General features: G+C 37.9%; 1 protein-coding gene across 1 annotated transcript; it reads left to right on the forward strand.

Moving 5' to 3' along the window:
* Window positions 1-942: 942 nt before the first annotated feature.
* Window positions 943-13,681, forward strand: LOC145983124 (uncharacterized). Its single transcript, XM_083116404.1, has 3 exons — window positions 943-1,013; window positions 8,410-9,240; window positions 13,558-13,681. The coding sequence occupies exons 1-2, from the start codon at window positions 1,002-1,004 to the stop codon at window positions 9,211-9,213; spliced, it is 816 nt and encodes a 271-aa protein (XP_082972530.1). The 5' UTR covers window positions 943-1,001; the 3' UTR covers window positions 9,214-9,240; window positions 13,558-13,681.
* The last annotated feature ends 12,663 nt before the right edge of the window (window positions 13,682-26,344 follow it).

Raw genomic sequence — 26,344 nt, forward strand, 5'->3', positions numbered from 1 at the left:
AGTTGCCGTGGTAAGGCGTTGCCAAATTTTTCGTTTCGAATCGTTTCCGATTCGACAACAAGGCCAAGCACGGCGAAGCCTATTGGGTGCCGCCACGTAGAAAGCGAATGGGTCTCCGGTTTCCTGTCTCTCCCTGAAATTCGAGCGAAGGATGCATGTCGTGTACGATTTGACAAAAATGAGGCGTGTAGCAACACCGCTTTCCTTCCCTTGAAACTCCCACAACTTGAGGCGAAAATTCTGGGTGTCCTGAAGTTTATTCCTTGCCCGGTCGGGCTTTAAAATTATTTTAGGTTTATTTTCCAGATCGGGTCGTGGCCCCCCTTGCCCCCTTTCCAAAACATAAATATTGCAGGAGACTCCCCGATGGCGCAGTGGTATCGTCGCCGCCTTGTAATCAAGCGGTCCTAGGTTTGATTCCCGGTGGAGGCACATATTGGTTCAGATCCCACTTTAAACTCTAGGTCCAGTCCCGATTAGCCTTACTGTGCATAAAGTGGACTTGAAACACCAATTCAATCAATCAATAAATAAATATTACAACACCGTTCATGTGTTCCTGTAATTTCTGGCCAGTCATTGCGGCATTGAAATAGCAATCAAGGTCATTGCTAAAGATTTCTAACAGGATTTCCTAAACTGGCTTCCTTTTAAGGCGTTGTTGTCCGTTATAAAGGTATTCGAATCGGCTAGCTCGCTCCTCTATACACCATCGGTGCCAATGCTCTTGAAGATGATTGCGTCAAACGGCGGGAGAAATTGTCCAGTTGGAAGAGAGTGAAAATTCCCGATTCGACGCCTATTCCAATAAGATTTGCCCACCAAGAGATGGCGGGAGTGAGAAAGAAAAGGAAAGAGATGACCAGGGAAAGTTCCCAGACTTGAAAGTGACGGCATATATAACTTGACTGGCGAGTTATAATAGGAACTGTAGTTCATCGAAGATCCGACAGGGGACGAACGTGTCGTTCTTCCTTCCAAGTACATTCTGTTCTGGCGCCATGAGGTTCATTGTAAGTATAACGGTATCACGTTTCTTACCATAACTGTTCTGTTTTGACTTATGCTATGTAAAGAAGAAGAAGATGCAAAAGGTGCCTTTTCTTGTGGATAAGTTCAAGGTCGTCCACAGGATTTTTTCTCAGGGGCTCAAAGTGGGGGATAATATCCCCCAGTTAAGAATTTTTTCGTAAAGCATCTCCCACTATAACAATTTGCATAAGTATCCACCCTACATTTACTCCATGTTGATTCATACAAGCATCCCTCCCATATGTAAGGGGAGGATTTAACGGATCCAAACCCTACAAATTGGTTTAATAAAAATCTTGCATTAATGAATAATCGAAACAGCTTTTAATGAAATCACTATAATATTTGAACTTATAGTTCAGAGGTGGTCCACAGACGCATATTCTTCAATTACAATAATTTTGTTTTATCCGTATCTTCAGAATCAATGTGTCAGCATTCAGAAAGTTAAAATTAACTGTACCATAAATAATATATTTTTTAAAAAAAAATAATAAAAACGTACAGATATAACTCGAATAATTTGAAAATAGAAATGTAAATGTACGTTATGAATTAATGTACGTCAACATGTACAGTGAAATATTTAGAAACGTTAATTCGATACTATTTAAAGACAATTATTAACCAGTGAATAACACCCATTGCCATTAGTTGGGTATTTAAATTTTACTATTGAAACTTGACCCCTCCTATTACTTCACTATAAATACGGCCGTGTTCGTGTATGACACTTTTCACATTAACTATGCTGGCCCGTTACACACGGGCATCATTTGTCACTTGCTTACTGGTTTTGAGCAAGATCGTGAGACTAGATCACAATGGATGGATAAAATCCAAGATCTTTGGTTTCAAATTATCCGTTAGATGGCAGGTCAGTCGTTTAAGGAACATTCAATGGATACTTGTACTAATATCCAGTTTACACTTGAAATATCATTTGTAAAATTCTATACATAGAAATAGATTCTCTTAAAGCTATTATTACACAGAATATCATTGTTAAAGTGAAATTATTAGTTTGTGTGTTGAATTAATAATGAGGTGATAAGCCGGCGGGTTTCCAAAATAACGCTACGTAACAACAGAGTGACTGGGAAATACAATATGTAGTAAACAGAAAGTTTTAAATCCATATCAATTTACTATCTGTGTGCTGAAAATTGGTATTTCTAGTGTGTAATATTTGTCAGATTGTCCATGGTAATGTTAATGTACAAATAGCTGCCCTCCGTAGAAGAACAGTCAGCGTCACGTCCTACGACGTCACTAGGTTGTCCCGTTAACTGTCATCCAATCACCATTCATCCTCATTGCAGCGATTAACCAAAGCGATAGAAAATCAACGTAAACGAAATAGATTAATGAAGAAATTGTGACAGAAAAGAGCATTTGAACTGTATCCGACTTTGAAAATAACACAAGTTTTTGAAGATGTTCATAAATTCTTACGCTAGACACCGTTTTGTATGTTAACTGTATGTCTCAATGAAACGAAGAAGAAGAATAATACGAAAATTAAGCTAGCACGTATTAGTAACTCTATATTTCCACACTATTGACAGAACTCCAAGTGATCTTATTTTAATATTAAAGGGCTGTTTTAGTTTTCTCGAAGTCACCGTTATGAAAAGACAGGCTAATGGAGACTATATTTATAGTTCAAAGTGGAGTACTTGATCCATAATTATAACCAAGCGAAGGTCCACTCTATTAAGAAACGGTAGCAGGAATTACTACGCCATCTGGTATCCATTTGTTGACTTTCATTATTCTCACTCGCATCATTACAACGGTAGTAGAACATTAACAAAAGAGTACTACGTTCCTTCGTAAATATATTAATAGTTGTTATTTCATATTTATCTTCTCACTCGGTGGCGTTACCATAAGGTTTCGTTGTGGTGGCGTTTTTTCTTCCCTTTTTCTTATTTTCTCTTCTATCTCTTTTCCTCTTCCTCCTCTTCCTTCGCCTATTTCCCAATTTCTCCCCTTCTATATCATTCTTCTTCTGTTTATCGCTGTCTCTCGTCCTCTGTTTATCCTTTTCTCTATTCCCTTCTCTCCCTCTATTTATGTCTTTCCTTTTCTTCAATACTTCTTTATCTCTTAATTTCATCCCATGCTTCTTGCTCAGTTTTCCTTTTTCTTGATCTTTCTTGTACTTCCTCTTTCTCTTGCAATTTTTGTCATTCTTTCTCAATCTCTCCTTCTATTTTATTTCGTCTCTCTCTTCTAATGTTTACATACAGTTTCCCTCTCTCTCTCCATATCTTCGTATTAATTCCTTCTTCCTTGGTATTCTTCCTCTGCTTTTCTCTTTTCATCTCATTTACTTCCTCTTCTTCTCTATTCACCATCTTTCTTTCCTCTCCTTTCTGTATCCATCTTCCATTCTCCTCTTCTTCATTCCACTGTTTCTTGACCCCATTCTATCAACATCGGTTTCTCATTCTTCCTACTTCCTTTTGTTTTTCCTCATTGGGCGAATTTAGTTCTACTTAAATGATTATTAAAATTTCTCACGTAGGCTATTGGGAAGGGGGCAGTGGATTGTTTAAGAATTTTTCGCAGTGGGTTACCCTTCCGGTGACGAAACTCTCGCGGAGAGACACCTTGATGAAACAAACTAGACTACCATGATTAAACATGGTACGCATGCATATAAAAGTTCTTCTGGATCAGAGACTCGAACCTGCGACTCAAGGGTTACAAATTCAAAACTATAAAGCGTATTACATTTTAGTAAGGCCACTGTATAGACACTTTCGTGAGGAGCCTGATGGTCACTTGGTGAAAGCAGATTTTTTTCTTTTGTTATTTTTCGTGTCAGAAGGTCATTTACGTGTTGGTCATCAAGGAGAAAAGGAACCACATTAGAAACGCAGCGTGGGAAAGTAGGGAAGGAAAGGTCAAAATACTTGAAGCCACAAAAAGTAAACAGTTTAATAAAGTTAAAGGTGCCAACGATTAAGAAAATCAGTGGGAAAATTGAGTTACTATGAGAACAGGAAGTGGAAAGCAACATACTGAAATGCTACATAACTATCATAAAATGCAATATCAGTATTGCCAACTCAAACCTGACGAGACAAGATGAAAGTTTAACATGTTACTTTCATTTACAATTTCAGTCGCATTCTTAATATGTGAAGAAAGATCGGATAAATTAACTTGAATAGAGTAAAAGGGAAGAAATACATATTCAAATAAAAGTGGAACGAAGTTTATAATCAAAATAAAGATGAACTGAAAGCAGAGAAAACAGTAAAATGCTAAGAAAAGGAGCAGAAAAGATGCAAGAGAAACGGCGTAGCAAATATTTATATATAAAGTTGAATGTGGAAGTGCTATGGTTTGGAAACAAAGGTTAGGTTCATAAGTGTGATGACACCCGAATAAAAGTTGAATGACATACCTACTTTTGGACAACCCTGTATAGTCATAGGTACCGTCAAAAAATTTTGTGGGGGTAGTCAGACAATGACAAAATTGAATAAATAATAATAATAATTATTATTATTATGTACTAATAAACTATTGTTTATTGACCATCTATTATTATTATTATTATTACTATGAATGAAGTTCTGATCTGGTTCATGCATTTTACACCGTCTAAAGCATTTTCTTAAACTTTTTGTTCTAGTAGCATATTAATTAACTCAACTCTATTTCGGTTATCGAATGTAATATTTTTTGTTTCATCTTGTAATTTGAAATGAAATATGTAACTTTCCAGGGGATGATGTTAACTCATCAGCTCGACTTCCCTTCACCTCCAGATCCCTATATTTGGAGTTTTAATTATTTCATTTGGCGGGGGGTAATGTTTTGACGTTTGAATATTTTCTTGCTTTACGAGTCACTTTGAATTTCTAGTTTTCTTTGTGTACTTTTATTTACCTTTGCTTGATTTTAATCTTTACTTTTTAAAATATTTATTTTATTTCTTTCAAACCGAGTCATGTAAGCCAATATGTCAAAACATTCACATGGAACTTTCTTGTGTGAAATTTCAATGATTTTCGTTAAACTGAAATTGTGGAACTTCTTTGATACAATAGTAATATTTGGAAATTTTAACACCAGAAGAAAGCTATGTTAAAATATTTAAAGAACTGCAATATGACAAGTTAAATTACGCATTTAGTCTTTAATTCATTAAAGGTTAGACATGTACATTGTATTTTGAAGTTTTACAATTTGGAGTGCCATCTAGGAGGAAATTTCCAACTTATCGAACAGCACAAGAGGTAATCTGATATCCATTGGGTCTCCACGGTCCTTCTTAATCTTTCTTTGAAGCGTTAACTTTCTCCACAAGTTTACCATCTGCATGCCAAGTGAAACCGACAGTTCGGATAACACCGGTCACTTTCTTTGCAGCCAGATCTTCTATTGGATTTGGAAGGTCTATCGCCCTAGGCTCAATTCTTAGCGTTCAATGCTTTCTTCGACAGTGAAAGCTTTCTCTCATACATCTAGCTTCCTTTCAACGTAATTTGCTTCTATCCAATAAACCAACACGAAGCATCAGATAGTGGTTAAGACACAATTAGGATACGAAAGAGTGTCGATGTATCAGCAAGTAGTTGCGTGCAGAGAAGGGTATTTAGAGGGCATAGGCGTGTGCAGACCCTCTGATTAGGGAGTTGAGGGGGTGGGGCAAAAGCTTTGATGAAAGTTCAGTAGGGAGAGAAAAACCTAATTTCATCTCATTGTTTTAGATTTATTGTATTGATATTTATACAGGGTGTCCACAAAGTCCTGCTACCATTACAATGAAACTTAACTTCTAAACTATATGAGATAAATACATGCAGTTTTTTGCAACGTGTTCTACAGCTCTCAAAGTTTTATTTACAATTACAACACTTCCACATGCGCCCCGTTAGTTGCCTTCAGGATGTCGAGACGATATTCGATCTCCATCCATACACGCTGCAGCATAGCAGCATCAACCTGTTCGAGAACTTCTGCAATCCGTGTTTCTTCTCCTCATTGGTCTCTAGATGTGAGGGACCTTTTGGATAGACATTTCCCTGGGAGATTGATTGGCTGCGATGGACCAATCTCCCGGCCACTGAGCTCCCCTGATTTTTTCCTTTGGGGGTACGTCAAGTATCATGTCTACGAAACCCTTGTTCCAGATCTTGTCACACTTCGTACACGGATTGCAGAAGTTCTCGAACAATAAAACTTTGAGAGCTGTAGAACACGTTGCAAAAAACTGCATGTATTTATCTCATATAGTTTAGAAATTAAGTTTCATTGTAACGGTAGCAGGACTTTGTGGACACCCTGTATATTTACGTATATATTAAATGCAGCAACGTAGAGGCAGCATGTGAAAGTGTTAATAACAAGAATTTTGCCAGAGAACGAAGAGGGACAGTTTAATCACATAGGAAATAATGTACTCCCTCCCCCCCTCCACGTAGATGCTTTGAAGTTTCATAATACTCAATTTTCTCGTTTAATAACGGCGATAATATTCCTCAACACTAAATTTCTACATGAAACTATAATCCTTTGGGGGCATGACGTCTGAAGGAAACATATAGAAAACTAATATCAACCTAATAGTATATATTTGACACGTATAATTTGATTTCAGTCACACTTACGCTATTTATTATAATGAAGATGCAGGAAATCGATAATTTCAAATTCAGATGGTGTTTTTTTTTTCAGGGAGCAACATTGTTATCGTTGAAATGTGCCTAAAAAATACCTTGCTTCCCCCTCAGTGGAAAAAATCTGCGAACGCACATGATTAGGGGGGTAACTGTGGGGGGCAATTTTGAATGTGGCAACAGTGTCAAAAAAATCGACAATAATCCTTACTTTTGCAGGAGGTTCATAAGAACAAAGTTTATTACATGAAAATATGGATAATATAGATTATAAATATATTGTTATCACAGATTATAGATTTCTGCGTAATTTATTTAATTCATATCTGAATAATTCTAATATCCAGACAAATAACTGACATATAAAAGTATATCGTATATTCCGGCTAACAGCTACGTTTTTTTAAGCTGCATCGCTATTTTGGGGAGAAACATGCCTCACTTGCAGTATCATGGGGAAAATGTCTCGTTTGCGCCACCCTCGGAACAAATCCTGTGGATATCCATGGTGTAAGAGACAGCAAAATGTCATTAATTACTGTGTAGAACACAACTTGCACTGCAAAACATAGCGATCCATTTTCCACTACAATGACAAAGCAATAGTGCCAATCATAACCGTCATGTTCACGACAATTATTATTCTTGAAAGAGTCAGTGAGTTATATTTTTTTCAAAATACTGATTAAATACAGTCTATTTAAAAATGAAATATTTATTGTCAAGAAAAATATGTTGACATGTAAACATAAATAATCCTACCAAATTCTATTTGTGTATGGTTGTAATCATTCATTTGGGTAAGACCCTAATTGCAATAACATAGGTACGCTATTCTCAAAAACTATAGTAAAATTAAGTAACTGAAGTAACACTTCTATCAAAATTATCGAATGACGGGAATCATGATAATAAATAACAATGTATTGTCCACTAAGTACAACTATCATACTAGGAGGTTCTTTTGAATATCCACATGTTCTTTTAAAGTTTTTTATGCAGTAGTGCAAAAGTAGCAAAGTAGAGAGTAGCGAACAGGAGTAGCGTGGTGCCGTAGACTATAAGTTTACGTCTACATGCGTTGTCTACACGTAATCTACGCGTAGATTACAATGGGTTGTAGTTTACATAGACTACGTAGACAATCTAAAGTGCATTAAAATTAATTTTCAAGGGTTTCATGAAAAGAAAGTGACATTTTCAACTATATTGGTTCCTAACGAACTGAAAATAATCCTATTTACAACACAATTTCTCTTCTCTTCTATTCAACTGTGGAAGAAGATAAATAGTATGCAAAAGAAACAACAGATGGCAGTCGTGAAGCAAAATTAGTCTTTTTCCCATAAAACACTAGAATATTTCCTATCTTAGGGTTTTTCCTAGGTGAGAAATTGTTCGAATTTGGAAGAAATAGTATGAAAAGTTCTCTTCACACATCAGCAACTGATACGCAGTATAATTTTCTCTTAATTCCAGGCCGCCCTTTGCTAAGTTTTCGCCATGTTGTTTACATAGATTACGTCATCGACGTGTATAAAATAGTCTATGTGTAGAATGTAGACTATGGTTGTTTACGCGTAGACGCACATCACTGAGCGTAGCGAGCTACTTTTGGTAAATGTTGCTGTAGCTGTAGCGAAGAGACATTTTGGAAGAGTAGTTGTAATTGTAGCCAGGCTACTTTTAAAATTTAGCGATCTGATCACTGAGTATTTCTCTACTCTTTTTGCAGATCATCTTATCGGCACTGATTGCCATGGCAGCGGCAAAGACTCTCCTAAGGGAAGGTCGGAGGGCCGTCGCCCAGTATAGCAACGCTGCGGGGCTTCAATATCAGACAGCCGCCACACACCAAGGAGGGGCATTACCCATATCGTTTCCGTCAGACGCCACAGCAGGGAAAGCCAACTCGGCCGTCTCCTACTCTAGCATCAACAGCTATCATTTCAGAAACGGCAAACCAATCACAGCGGGCGCGGCCCTTGCCTCTACAGCGAGCAAAGCGCCTGTTGCTGCTGTTCCTGTGGCTGCAGCTGCTCCTGTTGCCGCAGGTTCACCCTATCTAGCGTCCCACTACGCTAACCCAGGCTACGCCGTGGCACCCGCGTACGCTGGGTACAACTTGGGACAGGCCTACGCCGCTGCTCCAGCGGCTGTCGGTATTGCCACTGCGCCTGCGTACCAGAACGTTCAGGCCGCGTCCCATCAGCGTGCTGTCCCAGCCCAGGTTGCCCTACCCGCCTACTCAGCCTTCCCAGGATTCTCTGCGGGGTCCGCGCCGGCCTTGGCGGGACAGTACGCCTACGCTCCCGCAGCCCAGGCCGTGCAGGCGGCACCGGCTTACGCTGCCTCGGCGCCTAATGTCCAGGCTTCGCATGCAGCGTACGCTGCAGTACCGGCGTACCAGTCCTTGGGTGGTCTCGGCCTGCAGTCCCCCTATGGTGCTCTGCCTGCATCGGCACTCAACGGTCTCTTTGCTGGTAACCCTGCACCGGCGATACCTTCGAAGTACAGAACCGCACCGCAGCAAGGATGAAGACTGATCATTCGTTTGTTTTCAGAGGTAAGTGGGACGTCACTCCATGCGTTTGACTTTGTTTTGAAGTTCACATTGTGTACAGATAGGCTTTCTGTGGATGGGCCTACAGTTTGAAGTGTGGTCCGAACCACTGTACTACTACTCGGGACACGGTTACAAGGCGATGACGACCGACCTCCGTGGAAGAGTGGTTAGCACAGCATGTTATGACGCCAAGAGTCCCGGTTTTGTTTTCTCTGGGTCTCCATTCATCATATTATCATCCTCATCTTCGTGATTAACCAAAAATGGCAGAGAAGCCAAATCAAATAAATCAAACAATAATAATACAATGCGACGTTACAACTACGCCATCGAGATGGTCCATTCGCTTCATGAGTGGCCGCATGGGGGGTTAAGGGGGTTACTCGCCCCTCCACTGAAATAATGAACAACTCCTTACATTTCTTCCTTTCTTATGTTTATTTATAAAATTGCTTCTCTTTCCTTGTGTCTTCTTCCCTGATTTCAATTTTATTTAATAAATTTAGTATCTCTCTTCTTGATCATTTACTTTTCTGTTTTCCCTACGTCTCTCCCTCTCTCTCTGTCGATTTTTATATATGTATTCCTCTCTATATCTCTCGCTTTTGAAATCCCCCCTCTCTCTCTCACACACACACATTCTCTATCGCGTTTTTCATAAACTTCTTTCCTCTCTTCTTTGAAATTCTTCTTTTTTCTGATGACGTAAACACACCAACCCATATCTCTTAATGACGTAACTTCTCGGATTTTTAACACCCATCCCTTGGAAAATATCCTGTGGGTACCCCTATTTAGCTTCCATTAGTATATTTAATGTACTACACGATAAGTTTATAATATACCCTTCTTTTTATATTATAAATAGCGCATTAAAAAATGAACTCTGATTATTACGATGTGTGTTTCCAAGCTTGGTTGGACTTGATTGGAACTCCTACATTTCTTTTAACTTCCTTATTATTGAACACTCCAAATTTGAAACCTTCTCGTTTAAACATATTTTACTCGAAGCCAGAGCAAATTCTGTTTTAAAATAATGTTTTAAATAGAAATTTATAAAGTAAAAGTATAATAGTTCATCTAACTTCATGCATACTACTACTTCAAGAAATAAAACTTTCTAAGTATTGCCATCTATGTGACGAAATCGTAACTAATCAGCAAAACTCAAAAAAAGTAGTTGTACGATGTTCATGCCTGTCTGTCCGTTCGACATATCAGAAATTGCAAGAGCCATAAAAATCAAACATGTTTCATAGCTATTGAGAGCTGTGGTTTGGTACGTAGAAGAAAGGAAGAAATTGAAAAACCTCAAACGTGCGCAGGCTGTTTGGTTGGGAAATTGTAGTTTCAGCAGCTGCTGTTTTTGCTCGTATTTCTCTACCAGAAATCAAGAACTACGGCAACAACACCAAGCAATTTTCATTGAAAACTCTACTTTTAGCACATTATACGATGTTCGTGTGCGAGTAGCTTGTTTTGGGAGCATGTTCAGTGAAAACGTAGTACATTTTTTTCTTTTATCAACATAGATTTTGCGTGGAAATTACATGCTACGAAAGTACAACACACAACCCAACACACACACACATACGTTTTCCGGATTCAAACTACCCAAAAGTTTTACAAATTTGAGATCAAGCAAATAAAATTAGTTCATAATCGCTATTTTCACAAAACATTTGTTTTAAATCAAAGAACTGACAAACTTTGTGTATTCCAGTGTTCTTTTCAATTGCTTCATGGTACGCTAACGAAGCCCTGGCGACTATAAATGCAGGGAAAGCAATCCTTAAAAAATATTTTAAACTTTCAGTCTACTTCATGCAAATATAGACCAATCAGAACGGGAAATCTGATTTGTAAAGTAGGTTTCAGATTTCTTATATAAATCTTCACTGGGAATCGAACCCAGAACGCATTGACTACAATGCAGAAAATATAAAGAAGTGGCCGAGGCCTCTGTTACATTAATTTTCTTTCTCACCAAACACAATAGAAATACGTTCAGGTATTTAGCGTTTTTCTTTCCAATCGTAGATGATTAGAATTTCCTTCCACTCATTTTATCGCAACCGCGATGAATAGCGGAGCCCAAGTAGATGTAATATATACAGATTTTTCGAAAGCGTTTGATACAGTAAATCATTCAGTCTTAATGGGAAAGAAAAATTTACAATCTATCGAATCCGATGTTAGAACTATTTCAGTCTTACTTAACAAACCGCAAACAGTGCGTCACATTTCAGGGGATTACTTCCGATGAATTTGAGGCTACATCCGGAGTTTTCCAAGGCTCTAACCTTGGACCCTTATGCTTTCTTAAGTATATAAACGATCTTCATGAACATTTAAATCAATCGGGTAAGCTACTATTCGCAGACGACTTAAAAATATACAAAAAAAATATCCAGTTACAATGACTGAAACTAGTTTGATTGATTTGAGTGATGGATGACATGATGAAATTGATGGATAGACACTCACAGAAATCCATGCCCATGCAGGGATTCGAACCCGCGTCGTAGCGCGATGTGCTAACCACTCGGTCACGAGGGCCGGCTAGTGCACCGAGTTAGAAGAAGACATTAACAACCTTGTGGCAGTAGCGACTTCTGCCTATTCGCACATTCGCACGTGCACACCCAAATAAATCTGTAATGCAAATTCTGAAGTACGATTACGAAGCAGGGCAGTGTGAACTTAGTGAGTACTGTTATTTGCTTTAATATTTATTATTCTCTTGATTTCGCTTGATTTGCTTGGTTTGATCAGTCTGTCATTAGAAATAAATAACAGCTAGATGCATTACAACTGATTTCCTCCATGTGGTAGTTGGATTGGCTTCTTTGGTGTACGCCAGTGTTGTTAATCTCCTTGTTCATTAATATCAGCAGAGCCGGGGGAGAAATTTTTAAGAAATATTTTGCAAATCAACAATAGTATTGATATTGCAGGTCGGTTATTTCTATGTTTTGAGTGATTTTATCAGGTTATCGAATGCTGAATTACATACTGCACAATAACATCGCTCTTCTCGTGATTGGCTGGATAATTTCAGAAATATTTGAAATTTGCAAAAAAATTCGAGTTAAAAAATCATGAAATACGTCTATAACTCTGTCATAGCCCCATTTTCAGTGAAAGGTGATCAAAACTTGGGATGCCAATATATTAAGCTTCATTATGTACGCAGAAACGGGTGTGAGTATTTCACAGGGGTGGTATAACACTTCTGGACGATAGACTGAAGTGAAGACCCATGGAGCCAGACCACGAGCCGCCACTGCCTTGTGGGATTGTGCGAAAACAAGAAACTGATCTTAAATAGCTAAATATATTACCAAATGTCCTATACTAGAAACACTACCCCAATAAAATACGAATATTGTATAAAAAAGAAAAAATTAAAACAAGTAGAAACAATCAAAGATTTGGGAGTTCTGTTTGATTCTAAACTTACTTTTAAGCGCACGTTAACTTTCTAACAAATGAGGCTTACAAACTTCTGGGATTTATAATGCGTACATGCAAGGAATTCAAAAGTGTCGAAAGCTTAATGATGCTCTATAATGTTATGGTCCAAAATCGAATACGCATGCGCAGTATGGCACCCTCAAACCCAGAAAGACTTAAACAAAATACAACGAATCCAGACTAAATTCTTGAGACTTGTAAAATACAAATCAGATGGCAGTTACTCTCAAATGGAATCCCGTGAGAGCCTTCTTAGATATGTTATAACTTAACAACACTTAGCAGCGGACGAATCATGCACCAGCTCATTTTCCTTCACAAAATATTCAATAATCACACTGAAGCTCCATTCGCCCTGTCACAGCTGGATTTCTACGTCCCCTCAAGTAAGTTACGACCAAGAAAGCAACTGTTTAGCCTCCAACGCAGTAGCACCAGTGCACTTGAAATATCGCCAATTTGGAGTATGTGTATGGCATTTGACGAGATTGTTAAATGTGAAAACTATGTGGATCTATTTTCTTCGACCTCAAAACTAAAACGGACAATTTTAAAACATTTGAAAAACAATAGAATATAAGAATTGTATGTTTATTAAATGTGTGTGTGTCTGTTTCTATGTGTATATTGTATATTGCATTAATTTGAATTAATATGCGTTTCAACTATTGTACAATGAACGCCATAAATAGGTAATATACCTGTCGCGTTCAATTTCTTAAATAAATAAATGTGTAATTGCATAGCAAAAGAGATAAAAATCTACATGCTTATATAATCTGCATACGAGAAAATAACAAAACAACTGAATACTTAACATATCATATCTCTTTGCAGGTCTATCATGACGCGAGACTTCGCCGGCATCTCCTGTGATACCACCTGATACATGACGTCATCGATTTACGTCATGACAAGATACTATTTGTTCCTGCATTTTTTTGTTGTATTTTTGTTTGTTTGTAAGTATGAATGATAAAGTATTAAAAAGAGTACAAAATATTTCTACTGAAGGATTGTTTTTACTTCAGAGCTTCCTATTGTTTAATGTAATATGAATATGTAGAATTAACCTTAAATTTTTAAAAGAATGTTTTACCAAAAAACAATGAATCACATCATTCATTTTAGATTTTTTAACGAAAACTAATTCATATAAAGTGTATACATGTCTACATACGTTTGGTACACTTTCAAATATACATTATTCTACCGTTGGAAGTAAACAGTGTCTGTTAATTTATGAAAACGGTCGGAACCGCTTTTTTTTCGTGAGCGCATGCGCATTCGTGTTGTCAGTTCTCTGTGCTGTGGATAAAATGAGAAATCCAGATGGCGCTGGTATCCGCTTATAATATTAAACACAGACACACGCTCATGTTATATATATGCCTATAGTACAGCACTGAAACACATGAGAAAGACTTTCACACATACATACTGTAAAATATCAATTGAAAAATTGATGGTCTAAGACTCAATTTCCGCTTCCATCTAACTCCCGGAAAGAGATTTACCGGAACAGTTTTTGAAGTATTAACATCCTTTCCATTAAATTTGCTAATGATTAATTTCTTAGATTCGGGTTGCAGGTTCAATACTATTTTGTCGTATGTCCATCTCCACTGATTGAAGTTCATCTTATGTGAATTTTGAATGCACTACATGGAAGATGTGTACAAACATTTTAATAATGTTAATAATACACGGGGTGTAAGGGGTGCTCCTTCCACGTAGTGCACCCAATAGTCAACCTCACTTCCACGTAGTACGCCCTGGACTGCAGACTAACGAGGCTCTGGCGACTGGCCCCATGGCCAGTATAATTTTGTTTTGTCCTGTGTTTTGTCCTTATTTGTGCTGAGTGCTCCTTTACAGCCTCAGCTTTTAACGAAAGTCAGGAGATTTTAATATTTTATAATTTTGGTTCTGCAACGTTAGAGTTGTTATGTGTAACGATAAGGGGCTGGACCCCGTATAATGTGACGGGTAACCCTTAGTGCTGACACACCCAAAATTTTAAATTCAAATTCAAATTAATAATACACAGCACTTGACAATAAGATACGTCGCTTCTTCGAAACGTGACATATTAACCTGTAAGGAATACGATAAATTCGTCAACTCATCTCTGGCGAAAAGTAGAGATACGACAAAGCAGTATTCAGTCGGCGATATATAATCATTATATTGAATGATGAACTGCTACGATGGAACAAACACAATGGTATATGCCTTAAGCAGTGTTCGAACCTGGGTCCTCTGGTTGGTTGTGTCCTAATTGCGAACAATGCCTAAATCGTCCTAATTGCGAACACACAAAAGTGAGAAATAATTTCATGTCCTAATTGCGAACACATGTTTTCAAAAGCAGATAAGGTAGTGACGCAGAGAGACAACTGGTTTCACTAGCAACAATAGCCAACCTGATTGACTTATCATGGTCTTCTGCTTTGTAAATCCCTCCAAAGTAATTTCACCCTTTCAGTCTGTCCACGTAATCTGACTTTCATTCGTGTGTTGATGACTCGAAAACCCCCTTGGTGCCTAATGTGATGTGGAAATGCTTCAACAGGAAGCACACGACAAATAATGTAGTGAAGGGATGGAACAGAAAAATCAACAGTGAGCTAGGTAGTTCACATCCAAGAGTGGAAGACCTTATATAAAGCTTAAAGGCTAAGGCAGAAAAGTCTAATGGCATGATTCATAGGGTGGAAATGATCCTAGAAGATGTAAAACGGAAGAAATTATTATTATTATTATTTTTTTTTTTTTTGCGAGGATCACTAGCAAGTGTAAGGAGATTGGAGGTATTCCTAAATGTTTAACAACAGTGCCGTATGCTTTGAAATTTGAATTAGAAATTTAGATAAAGTTAATAATTGTATTATTAAATGACGAGGCTCTTTCCAGTTAATAAGTGTGCAGTAGGTATTCCTCTAAAACATAGGCCACACATGTATTATTAAATTATATATACTTTGGAGATATACTTTAATCATGTCGAATTTTCTATGATCCAACAAAACACTGACCAGTCTCAAGTCTGGAACTGAGTCCCTTTAAAAAAAATGTTAAATAGACTCGGGAATGTGAGAGAAAATTGTAGGTCCCAAGGCAGAAAAATGTGTTCGCGATTAGGACATAGTCCTTTCATTATATTCCTGTTCAGGCACCAAGTGTTCGCAATTAGGACATAGTCCTTTCATTATATTCCTGTTCAGGCACCAAGTGTTCGCGATTAGAACTGTTCGCAATTAGGACTGTTCGCAATTAGGACGACATCATCTGGGTTCGTAGCGCTTTACACTTACCACTCCTCTACGGAGACCGGCTGTTACTTTTTCGTGTGAAGTAACCAACTCTGTTACTTCAAAAAGTAAGGTTCTGAAGACTGTTTCAAGGAGATTCAACATAATTGCTACATACTGCAAATAAATACATAAATATGTAGGAGCGTTGGAGAAGATAAGTAACACATGAAAATAAAAAATGAAGAATGAATAAGCTACTTACCTTATTCGAGCTGTTCCGTTGTCATCCTCAATGTGGTCGGGTCTTGAGTTATCCAGCTGATGTTCTCCTTGCTTCTAGATGAACAGTAGCATTGCCCATTCTGACGATATTCAAATAAATGCACGCATGGTGCGTAACTGTATCTCCTCTCCTTAAATACGTACTATTACTACTACTTCGGGAAACATAAAATTCCAGCAGTGTGTTACCAGAATATATGAGGGTGGAATAAATGAAAACGAAACAGGGGCCACAGAATGAAATCAACAAGGTTTATTTGAAATGTAATCTCCAAAGTCACACAAGCACTTGTCCAACTGTTTCACCAAGCGGTGAATACCCTGCTCGTAGAACTCCTTTGGCTGAGATCGGAAACAGCTGCGATCATTGTCCGACTGGAAGCGCCCACTCTTCAATACCTTTTTCAACGGATCAAAGATATGGAAGTCTCATGGTGATAGATCAGGGCTATAGGGTTGGTGTTCCAACACTGTCTATGCAAACGTCGCCAACGTGTTCTCTGTTAACAACTGACATATGCGGCCACTCGTTGTCATGCAGCAAAACCACTCCAGAGGACGTCAGACCTCTCCGTTTGGCCTTGATTGCTGCTCGGACGATACTGCTGCACGACTGCCAATGCATATCACGTGATCACTCAGAACTATCTAGGGCTAGTCCATAATGCAGTAGGGGTTTCGTTCCTTACCTACCTCTACATAGAGTTATCGCCACACACACTCATAAATATAACCCAATACATCCACTGTACCGTTTTCATTTGATGCACCCTAATTAGTCTATAAGTAAAAGGAGATAAATCAATTATGAATAATAGTAGCGGCGATTGGCTGCCAAAACTGGGGGGCAAGGACAGTTTACTTTCTATTGGTAGACAAGGCTTAGCATTAAGACACCATAATGTGCGGGCAATTGCCCCTCCTAATTGCCGCCACTGATTGTACCGAGTTGACTTGTGGCATCTATTTTCACGTCGTGACCCCCAAAGGAAAGTATCTAGGAATTACTTTATCGCTTGTAAATCTTCAATGGAAACAAGGGTCGAGTAAATATCTAGTATGTTTTCCTTCTTCCCTCACCTCTGCCAAGTGCAAATTTCTCCCTTACATATTCTGACCTTGTTGTCTTATAAAATAGCTTTGAATGGTGCCATCTGTGCATGGTGCATTAGGCTTCAGCACCCTAGGTCTACCCTTCACAGGGCTGAAATCAATGTTAAGAGACTAATGATACAATACAAATCCAGCATATTTATAAATTTATTAGTGACCATCTCTATTTTAGCACACGGTCAGTGTTGCCAAATTGGCCCTTTTGGGGCCAGAGCTGGCCCTTTTGAGTACGTAATCAGCCCCAAAATTCAGCAAAAGCCCCAAGGGTCATTTTAGCCCTACAGAGAGAAATCTTGCTACAAATCTAGCCCTTTCAGTAATGAAATGTTTTTTGGTATTTTCAGTAAGGTAAACTGCAAAGAAGAATTCACTTAACCGACTCTCCTCTGCACCTGCAAGCTCGTCCTGCGAGCCCTCCTGGGGAGCAGGTAGCAAGTGCACATTGTCACTTTATCCCCTTGTTTCTGGTTTTGATATGCTGTGTAGCCCGAGGCGAATTACGGATAGCGTCGATTCCAGATTATGCTAATCTTTGTTCAGTTGCATTGCATCTGGTCCTTGAAAGTTCACAGAAATGCGGTGCAGAATCGACGAATCGTTCGTAACAGTGAGGCTCGATCAGAGACTAGTTCGTCCGTGCGGGTGCATATATATGAAGGAGGAATATGCAGAAAATGTGTAATGTTTTTGTGTAATCTACTGCACCACAATTTACGGGGAGTGCAAGAGGACGAAATAAATTATTTAAGGTAAAAAAAAAAATTATTTGAGCGTATGCCCCTCATCTTGACAGTTGATTAGTTGTGGTTGTTGAGTTTCAGAAATTTTGCACCAAAACACCCAAAAGAATTAAGAACCAGATTTGTTTTCAGTACGCAACCACACCTTTGTAAATCTAGCCCCTTGGATGTGAATTTTAGCTCCATTTTGAGTGCGATTTAGCTCGTTTTTCTCTCGTGCTGTTGGCAACACTGCACACGGTGACATTTGTAAGGGATGATATTCAGCGAACAACTGCCCCCACAATTCATTGCGCGAAATCACGCAGGCCTCCATATTTCGAGCACATAGATCAGATTCTGCGTAGAAAACATGCCGGGCAGGCATTGTGCCTTTGATCTTTGCCGAAATGATTGAAGCTATGATTGTCATGATCATATGAGGAATGTGTGAGAATAAAATATTGCAAATTTTGTCGCTGTAAGAATGTCAGCTTACCTTACCAGCCACGAATCTGTTTGTCGGGCTTGTTACATATTCAACTGTTTCTTCCCACTGGCGTACGCAGGAGGGGGATCTTCTTCCCCCGTAAAAATATATCTTTCATCAGTCAGTTGCTTGTTAGCCTGTGCCTAAACCAATACCTTCTTCATTTTCATTTTCACTTCTAGCATTGCCCTTCCTTTTCACAGCTGAGTGATACATTTTTGGAAGAAGTAAGGAAGGAGAGAGAGATGTGTGTTTCGGGTAGAAAGCTGTTAAAAAATCAAAGAATTATTACAAAAAAATTGACTTTAGTCTCCTTCTTCTTCTCCTAATATTATTAACATAAAATTGCTATTTATTGGAATGCACTTTTAGCCTGAACTATAAAGGAAAGTCACCAAAATTGGCATAGGGCTCCTAAACCGACACACCCTAATTTTACAGCCGAGAAGTGTTGCCTTTAAGGGAACTGGGTAACCTTCTTCTTTTTAGGCTCCCAAGATAGCGTGTGACCAGCGAAACGAGCGTTGGTGTCTGTTTTTTTTTTTGTGCAGGGAGAGATTTTTGTTCTTGGGTGATTTCAATACTTTTGTCTGTGCATAGCATAGTTGATGTGCTGAACGATGCGATTTCCCAACACTTTCGCTTTTGGCACTTACAGCGTTTACCACTTTTAGTCTTCATTTTTATTACACGACATTACAGTTACGTTGCTTTAGTTATGGTAAGGGGCTGGACCACGTATAACGTGACGGGGCAAATAGCCTAAGTGCTGACGCACCCAAGATTTTAAATTCAAATTCAAAATAAAATGTAGTCTCGGCATTCTATTATCGTGACTGTCTTGAAGAGAAACCAGAAGCGAATCCCATACGTAAATTTAAATACGGCCCAGAAACATTTTTCCGGATGAATTTAAAAACGGCCCAGAAACATTTTTCCGGATGAATTTAAATACGGTCCAGGAACCATTTTTCCGGGTGAATTTAAATACGGTCCAGGAACCATTTTTCCGGGTGAATTTAAATACGGTCCAGGAACCATTTTTCCGGGTGAATTTAAATACGGTCCAGGAACCATTTTTCCGGGTGAATTTAAATACGGTCCGGGAACCATTTTTCCGGGTGAATTTTAATACGGTCCAGGAACCATTTTTCCGGGTGAATTTAAATACGGTCCAGGAACCATTTTTCCGGGTGAATTTAAATACGGTCCAGGAACCATTTTTCCGGGTGAAATTAAATACGGTCCAGGAATCATTTTTCCGGGTGAATTTAAATACGGTCCAGGAACCATTTTTCCGGGTGAAATTAAATACGGTCCAGGAACCATTTTTCCGGGTGAATTTAAATACGGTCCAGGAACCATTTTTCCGGGTGAAATTAAATACGGTCCAGGAACCATTCTTCCGGGTGAATTTAAATACGGTCCAGGAACCATTTTTCCGGGTGAAATTAAATACGGTCCAGGAACCATTTTTCCGGGTGAATTTAAATACGGTCCAGGAACCATTTTTCCAGGTGAAATTAAATACGGTCCAGGAACCATTTTTCCGGGTGAATTTAAATACGGTCCAGGAACCATTTTTCCGGGTGAATTTAAATACGGTCCAGGAACCATTTTTCCGGGTGAATTTAAATACGGTCCAGGAACCGTTTTTCGATTAAATGGCTTGGATCGAATTTGAATTGTGCGAGAAAAAAAGGTTCCAGATCTGTTGCGGAACCCAACAGAAATCATTAGAATGTATGAGTTCCTGGACATTTAAAACTCTGACCTGTTCATTGTTTCTTCCCATCGCCGCGATTGCCGACCTCCGTGGCTGAGTGGTTAGCACAGTGTTCTATAACGCCAAGGATCCCGGGTTCGAATCCCGTCCTGGACACAGATGTTGTTTGTGAGTACCACTTCTTCAATTTCATCACATCATCACACACCCTCATCGTCGCCAGGAACCAAAAAGAGTGAAATAAAATAGGCTAAGACCACACATGCGTAAGAAGCATTCAGCTTCAGACGCACGTCCAACATTAAAGAGCTGTGTCCCATAATTACTATTTCATGAAGCTCACACGAGGTTAGAAGCGTCTTGTTATGGAATGTACATTTCCTCCAGAGATTTAGCTCGTGTAGATCCTTACGTTGTTATGCTGAAAGGACTAATCACGAACGATGTAAGAACAAGTGAAAGGCTGGGCCATGTATGAGGTAATTGCGCTGTACATGAGGAAAGCGTAATATCCAGTTCACTGAAGGTTTTAAATGTCAATAAACTAGAGCAAGGTTCCTCTCCCCTCCCCCCTCAGAAAAATAGGATCAAACTTGTTTGGTCAGCCACAATGGATACCAGAGTTAGACGTCGTGGTTTACGAATGGTTCTGGTATTCATAGACAACAGAAATTCCTTCATTATTTCGGCTCTCTCTTGAGTTTGTATAATGGCATTAATCGGTTAATCTTAGTTTTTGTTTTTCATGGAACAGATCCATAAATCTAAGTTTGCATCTAATTCATAATTCCTTGCTTTTCTTTTCATAGTATTAATCCGTTAAATTTTACTTTTGTTTCTAATCTTAATCTTTGTTTTCACGTTACTTATGCACTAATCTTTGTTTTGTTTATATGACATTAATCCGCTAATCTTTATGTTTTCATGGAACTGATCCATTAATCTTTGTTTTTGTTTCTATTGTACTAATGCGTTAATCTTTGTTCTTCTTTCCATGGAAGTGATCCATTATAGTTTTTTTGTTTCTATTGTACTAATGCGTTAATCTCTGTTCCACTTTTCATTGAACTGATCCATTATACTTTTTTTGTTTCTATTGTACTAATGCGTTAATCTCTGTTCTTCTTTTCATGGAACTGGTCCATTATACTTTGTTCTTGTTTCTATTGAACTAATGCGTTAATCTCTGTTTTTCTTTTAATGGAACTGATCCATTAATCTTTGTTTTTGTTTCTATTGTACTAATGCGTTAATCTTTGTTCTTCTTTTCATGGAACTGATCCATTATACTTTGTTTTTGTTTCTATTGTACTAATGCGTTAATCTTTGTTCGTATTTTCATGGAACTGATCCATTATACTTTTTTTGTTTCTATTGTACTAATGTGTTAATCTCTGTTCTTATTTTCATGGAACTGGTCCATTATACTTTGTTCTTGTTTCTATTGAACTAATGCGTTAATCTCTGTTATTCTTTTAATGGAACTGATCCATTAATCTTTGTTTTTGTTTCTATTGTACTAATTCGTTAATCTTCGTTCTTCTTTTCATGGAACTGGTCCATTATACTTTGTTCTTGTTTCTATTGAACTAATGCGTTAATCTCTGTTTTTCTTTTAATGGATCTGATCCATTAATCTTTGTTTTTGTTTCTATTGTACTAATGCGTTAATCTTTGTTCGTATTTTCATGGAACTGATCCATTATACTTTGTTTTTGTTTCTATTGTACTAATGCGTTAATCTTTGTTCGTATTTTCATGGAACTGATCCATTAATCTTTGTTTTTGTATCTTTTGTACTAATGCGTTAGTCTCTGTTCTTCTTTTAATGGAACTCATCAATTTATCTTTGTTTTTGTTTCTATTGTACTAATGCGTTAATCTTTCATCTTCTTTTCATGGAACTGATCCATTAATCTTTGTTTTTGTTTCTATTGTACTAATTCGTTAATCTTTCATCTTCTTTTCATGGTACTGATCCATTAATCTTTATTATAGATGGTATGGTACCAATCTGTTAATCTTGTGTGTGTTTTCATTGTACTGATCTGTTAATTTTTGTTTTTATTTTTCATGGTATTGGTGCATTCATCTTTACTCTTGTTACTATAGTACTAATCCGTTAAATTTTGCTTTGTGTTTAATCCATTAACTCCTTTTGTTTTCATGGTGCTCAACCATTATTCTTTGTTTCTGTTTGTTTAGTAATAATCTGATAATATTTCTTGTTCTTTTCATGTTAGTTGTTTTCAATCCGTTAACAATTTCTTGTTTTCATGGTACTAATTCTTTAATCTTTGCTTTTGTTTCTATGGTACTAATACGTTTAATCTTTAGTTTTGTTTACATGGTACCAGTCCAGTATCTTCCAGTATCTTTGTTTCGTTCACTAATCCGTTAATCTTTGTTGTTGTTTTATAATAATAAATAGGGGTGGGATTCAACTTCGAGAAATAGGTTGGCTCTACGTTTGATAGTCATATGGTCGGTTTTGGAGTGGTGCGGACGTGAAGGGGGGGAGTTCAATTTGAGATTGAACAATGTGGATAGCTTAACCTCCATTTAAAAATCGTCAAAGTAAAAAAAAAGTATTGAAAATGTAGATTTTTATTTCTTTTCCTTGTTCCTAGTGACTCCAGTTAAGATCTTAGTAATGTGTGAATGGGAGACTCCAAAAGTCCTAAACTTCTTATCCTACGCGAGCTTAGAGTGGCTTCTTCTTTGCCTGGGTGCTTAAGGATAATTTGTGGCTCCAAAAGAAAGTTTATAATGCATTAAAACTAATAGATGAGGGTCGAACAGACCATACCTTTAGTTCCAACCTTGTCTTCCTCCCTTCCCCGCGGAATTAAATATATTAATGTGTTCAAGGGCGCCATTCTGTTCAAGACTCCTACGGGTCCAGACTTACAGGACACCCTGTATATTAAAACCATGAAAACATATTTGTCAAGTTATTCACCATATCTATGAAATTACTAGGGTCATTCGGAAAATAACCGCCGTTGCGGCGTGGCGCTAGTAGTAGTTGGCAGAGCGCAACCGTTGTTACATCACGCAATCTGTGATTCAGTAATCTCCCAGCTGTGCTAGTGAGAGCACCGTAGTGCCGCGCGTGTGCTGGTTATAACGTCACAAAATGTGTGCTGCCATCGAAAATCCCGCCAAATGCGAAGTACGCGGAGTAATAAAATTTATTTGGGCAAAAAATCTATAAGCGGCAGACATTCATTGTGAATATGCTATGACAGTCACTTCTGAACTTTACTGTAACACTTTGCAGAAACTGAGAAGAGCCATCCAGAACAAACGTCTCGGTCTGCTGACATCTGGGGTTGTGTTCGCGCATGACAACGCTCGGCCTCACACTGATCGGCGAACACAAGACCTTTTGCGCCCATTCAAATGGGATGTTTTTTGATCATCCCACTTACAAACCGGACTTGGCTCCTTCTGATTTTCATCTGTTCTCTTACATGAAGAAGTGGCTTGGGACACAGCACTTCGCTGACGAGGAGGATCTTTAAAATGCTGTGACAGGTTGGTTGAATTCCCGGGAGGCCGAGTTTTATGCAGAAGGGATTTGTAAGTTGGTGAAACTCTATGACACGTGCTTGAATTTACATGGCAACTATGTTGAAAAATAGAGGATAGTTGTACCTTCAGATGTAAAGTAAAAATTTGTTGTATCTATGCGGGTTTCTTTATTTACAGCCAAACGGCGGTTACTTTCCGAATGACCCTCGTATACTTCCATTCGTCAATACGGACAAGAATGTCATAGCTGTTTTTTCTCTCCGCTAATTTGTGAGAAAAATGATTGTCGATATTAACACGCAGCAACTGGAAGTCAGAAGAACTCCGGGTGAAACATAGATGTCTCAAATAAACATTGGTTTGTAGTTGTAGCAGTTCTTGGGATTAAAATCAGTCACGTGACGTCGATTGTTGATTCTGATAGACAGTGTAATATGTGTTATTGTGCATTAAATTTGTATTAAGATTGTCCCCTAGGGCACCAAATGCTTTTTTCTATCTCCGTCTCTCTCAATTTCCTTCAATAGTTTCATAAATGTCAAGATATGACAATTGTATCTGCTTTGACTATTCTTGTTTGTTTATGCTTGGCGGCATTCATGCTATCAGACAGAAATATGTCAAAATACATTGAGAAATGCATCAAAATTCACTTTTTACAGCTGCCGTTCCGTGCAATAAAAATTCATGAAGTGATCAATTGATGCAACAAAAATTTGGTCCATGGTCCCCCACCCTCGATTTCGCTAGGGATTTTTTTTATGAAGATTGTGTGTTGCAAATTGTGAAAAACAAAATTCTGGAGCGCGGAAAAAAGTATTTACGACTGTACAGCCTTTTAAAGTAGAGATATATCCGATGGATATATGTAAAAGTCGGTTTTTCAGAGCCATACCCCAAGAAATTTCATAAAAATTGCTGGCTCCAAATTTCCCGCCGATTCCGGGCTCCGTCCCTGGGGTAATTAACCTATCGCTCCTTACCGCTACCGCGGCCCCGCCTCCGCTCCGGCTACCCGCCTTTCTCTGTAGAGTCCCTTTTAAAGGAATGTTAGTACGTGCATAAGTATTTTTAATGTAGCACGTAGATCTCTAAAAATTACCTTGCGCGCTAGTTTGAAACTCCCTTTCTTAGAAGAAACTTCATTTTCGACGAAAATATTTGAAATGTGCTCGAAATCGAGGATGGAGGATGTGACCACGGAGCCCAAAAATTCATCAAACATTAATTTGACGAATTTTTAAGTTCTGTCTTCAGAACATCAAATATTTATCTATATTCAAAAGTTTCGAATATACAGATAGGCTATACATGTATTGAAAGTTATCACGTATTATCCTAGTGCATGGAGAACACAAGATAAATTAACATCGAAAATTCAATTCTGCTTCAATCAATTTGTGTGCCAGGAGAAATTATAAACAAACTCATCAAAAAATGCACTTTTCATTCAGTTTTAGACAGTAAGAATGCTTCAGTTACTCAAATTAGACATGATAATTTGAGAGAAACTTAAATTACTGATTGAACTGTGACAATATGCACAAAAAGTATATAACCTTTGATGGATTTAGAGTTATGTATGTATTTGGTAAGGCAAAAAGTAAACTTGAATGTCATCTTTGTAGATGTAATAACTTTTGAGACGTAGAGATGTCGCCATTATGTCAACTTTTAGTTTCACGTCCAATGCTAGGCAAATGAAAGGGTTTGGTAATTTAGCTACAAATTCAATTCTATCGATACAGTTCTTGCAAATCTGTCAACATAAGTAGATCCAAAGCAGTGGCATATGCAGACATTTCAAGAAGAGGGTGAATTGATTACCTACAGGAGAATGGACTTTCTTATAGCAGTGAGCGAGGGGAAAAAATGTTCGTGGCAAGGTTTTGGTTTTTCATTATCTCCTGTAACTTTCGCTGTGTTTGTGCCTAAAATATTTTATTTTATTACATTTTTTAGAAGTGTAATTAATTTCATAAGTTTGTTTTGTAGTCCCTAAAGACTTGTAATAATTTTATGAACGCCTTTAATAATTTTATGAACACACTTTTGCTTAGAAGTACGAAACGCAAGCTAAATAAACGTCTGCACAATATTTTGAGAAAATTATCGAGATGTATTCTGTAGGGCAAATTATGACAAGCAGTTACCGTTTAATCTAAACTGAAGTAGATCTGTTTTTCACTGTTACAGAAACATTATTTTAATGCACAAATAAGAATATGTACTATTAAAGACGAGAACGGCATTATGAAACACAAGTGAAAGTACAACGCTGACTAGTAAATATACATTACAGAATAATATATTCTGATTTTTAAACAGTAGTTTTGGTTTAATATAGCTAATTTTGGATTTCTAGAACTAACTTAAGGAATTTTATATCCAATGTCAGCAGTTTCAGAGCATATTTTAGGAATTTAGCAGCAATTTTAAAGTTTTAGAGCCAACTGTAGGAACTTTAGCCTTTTTCACTAGTGTTAAAGTCTATTTTAGG

Source organism: Lepisma saccharinum, unplaced genomic scaffold, assembly GCF_977018435.1.
Source record: "Lepisma saccharinum unplaced genomic scaffold, izLepSacc3.1 HAP1_SCAFFOLD_672, whole genome shotgun sequence".
Lineage (NCBI taxonomy): Eukaryota > Metazoa > Arthropoda > Insecta > Zygentoma > Lepismatidae > Lepisma > Lepisma saccharinum.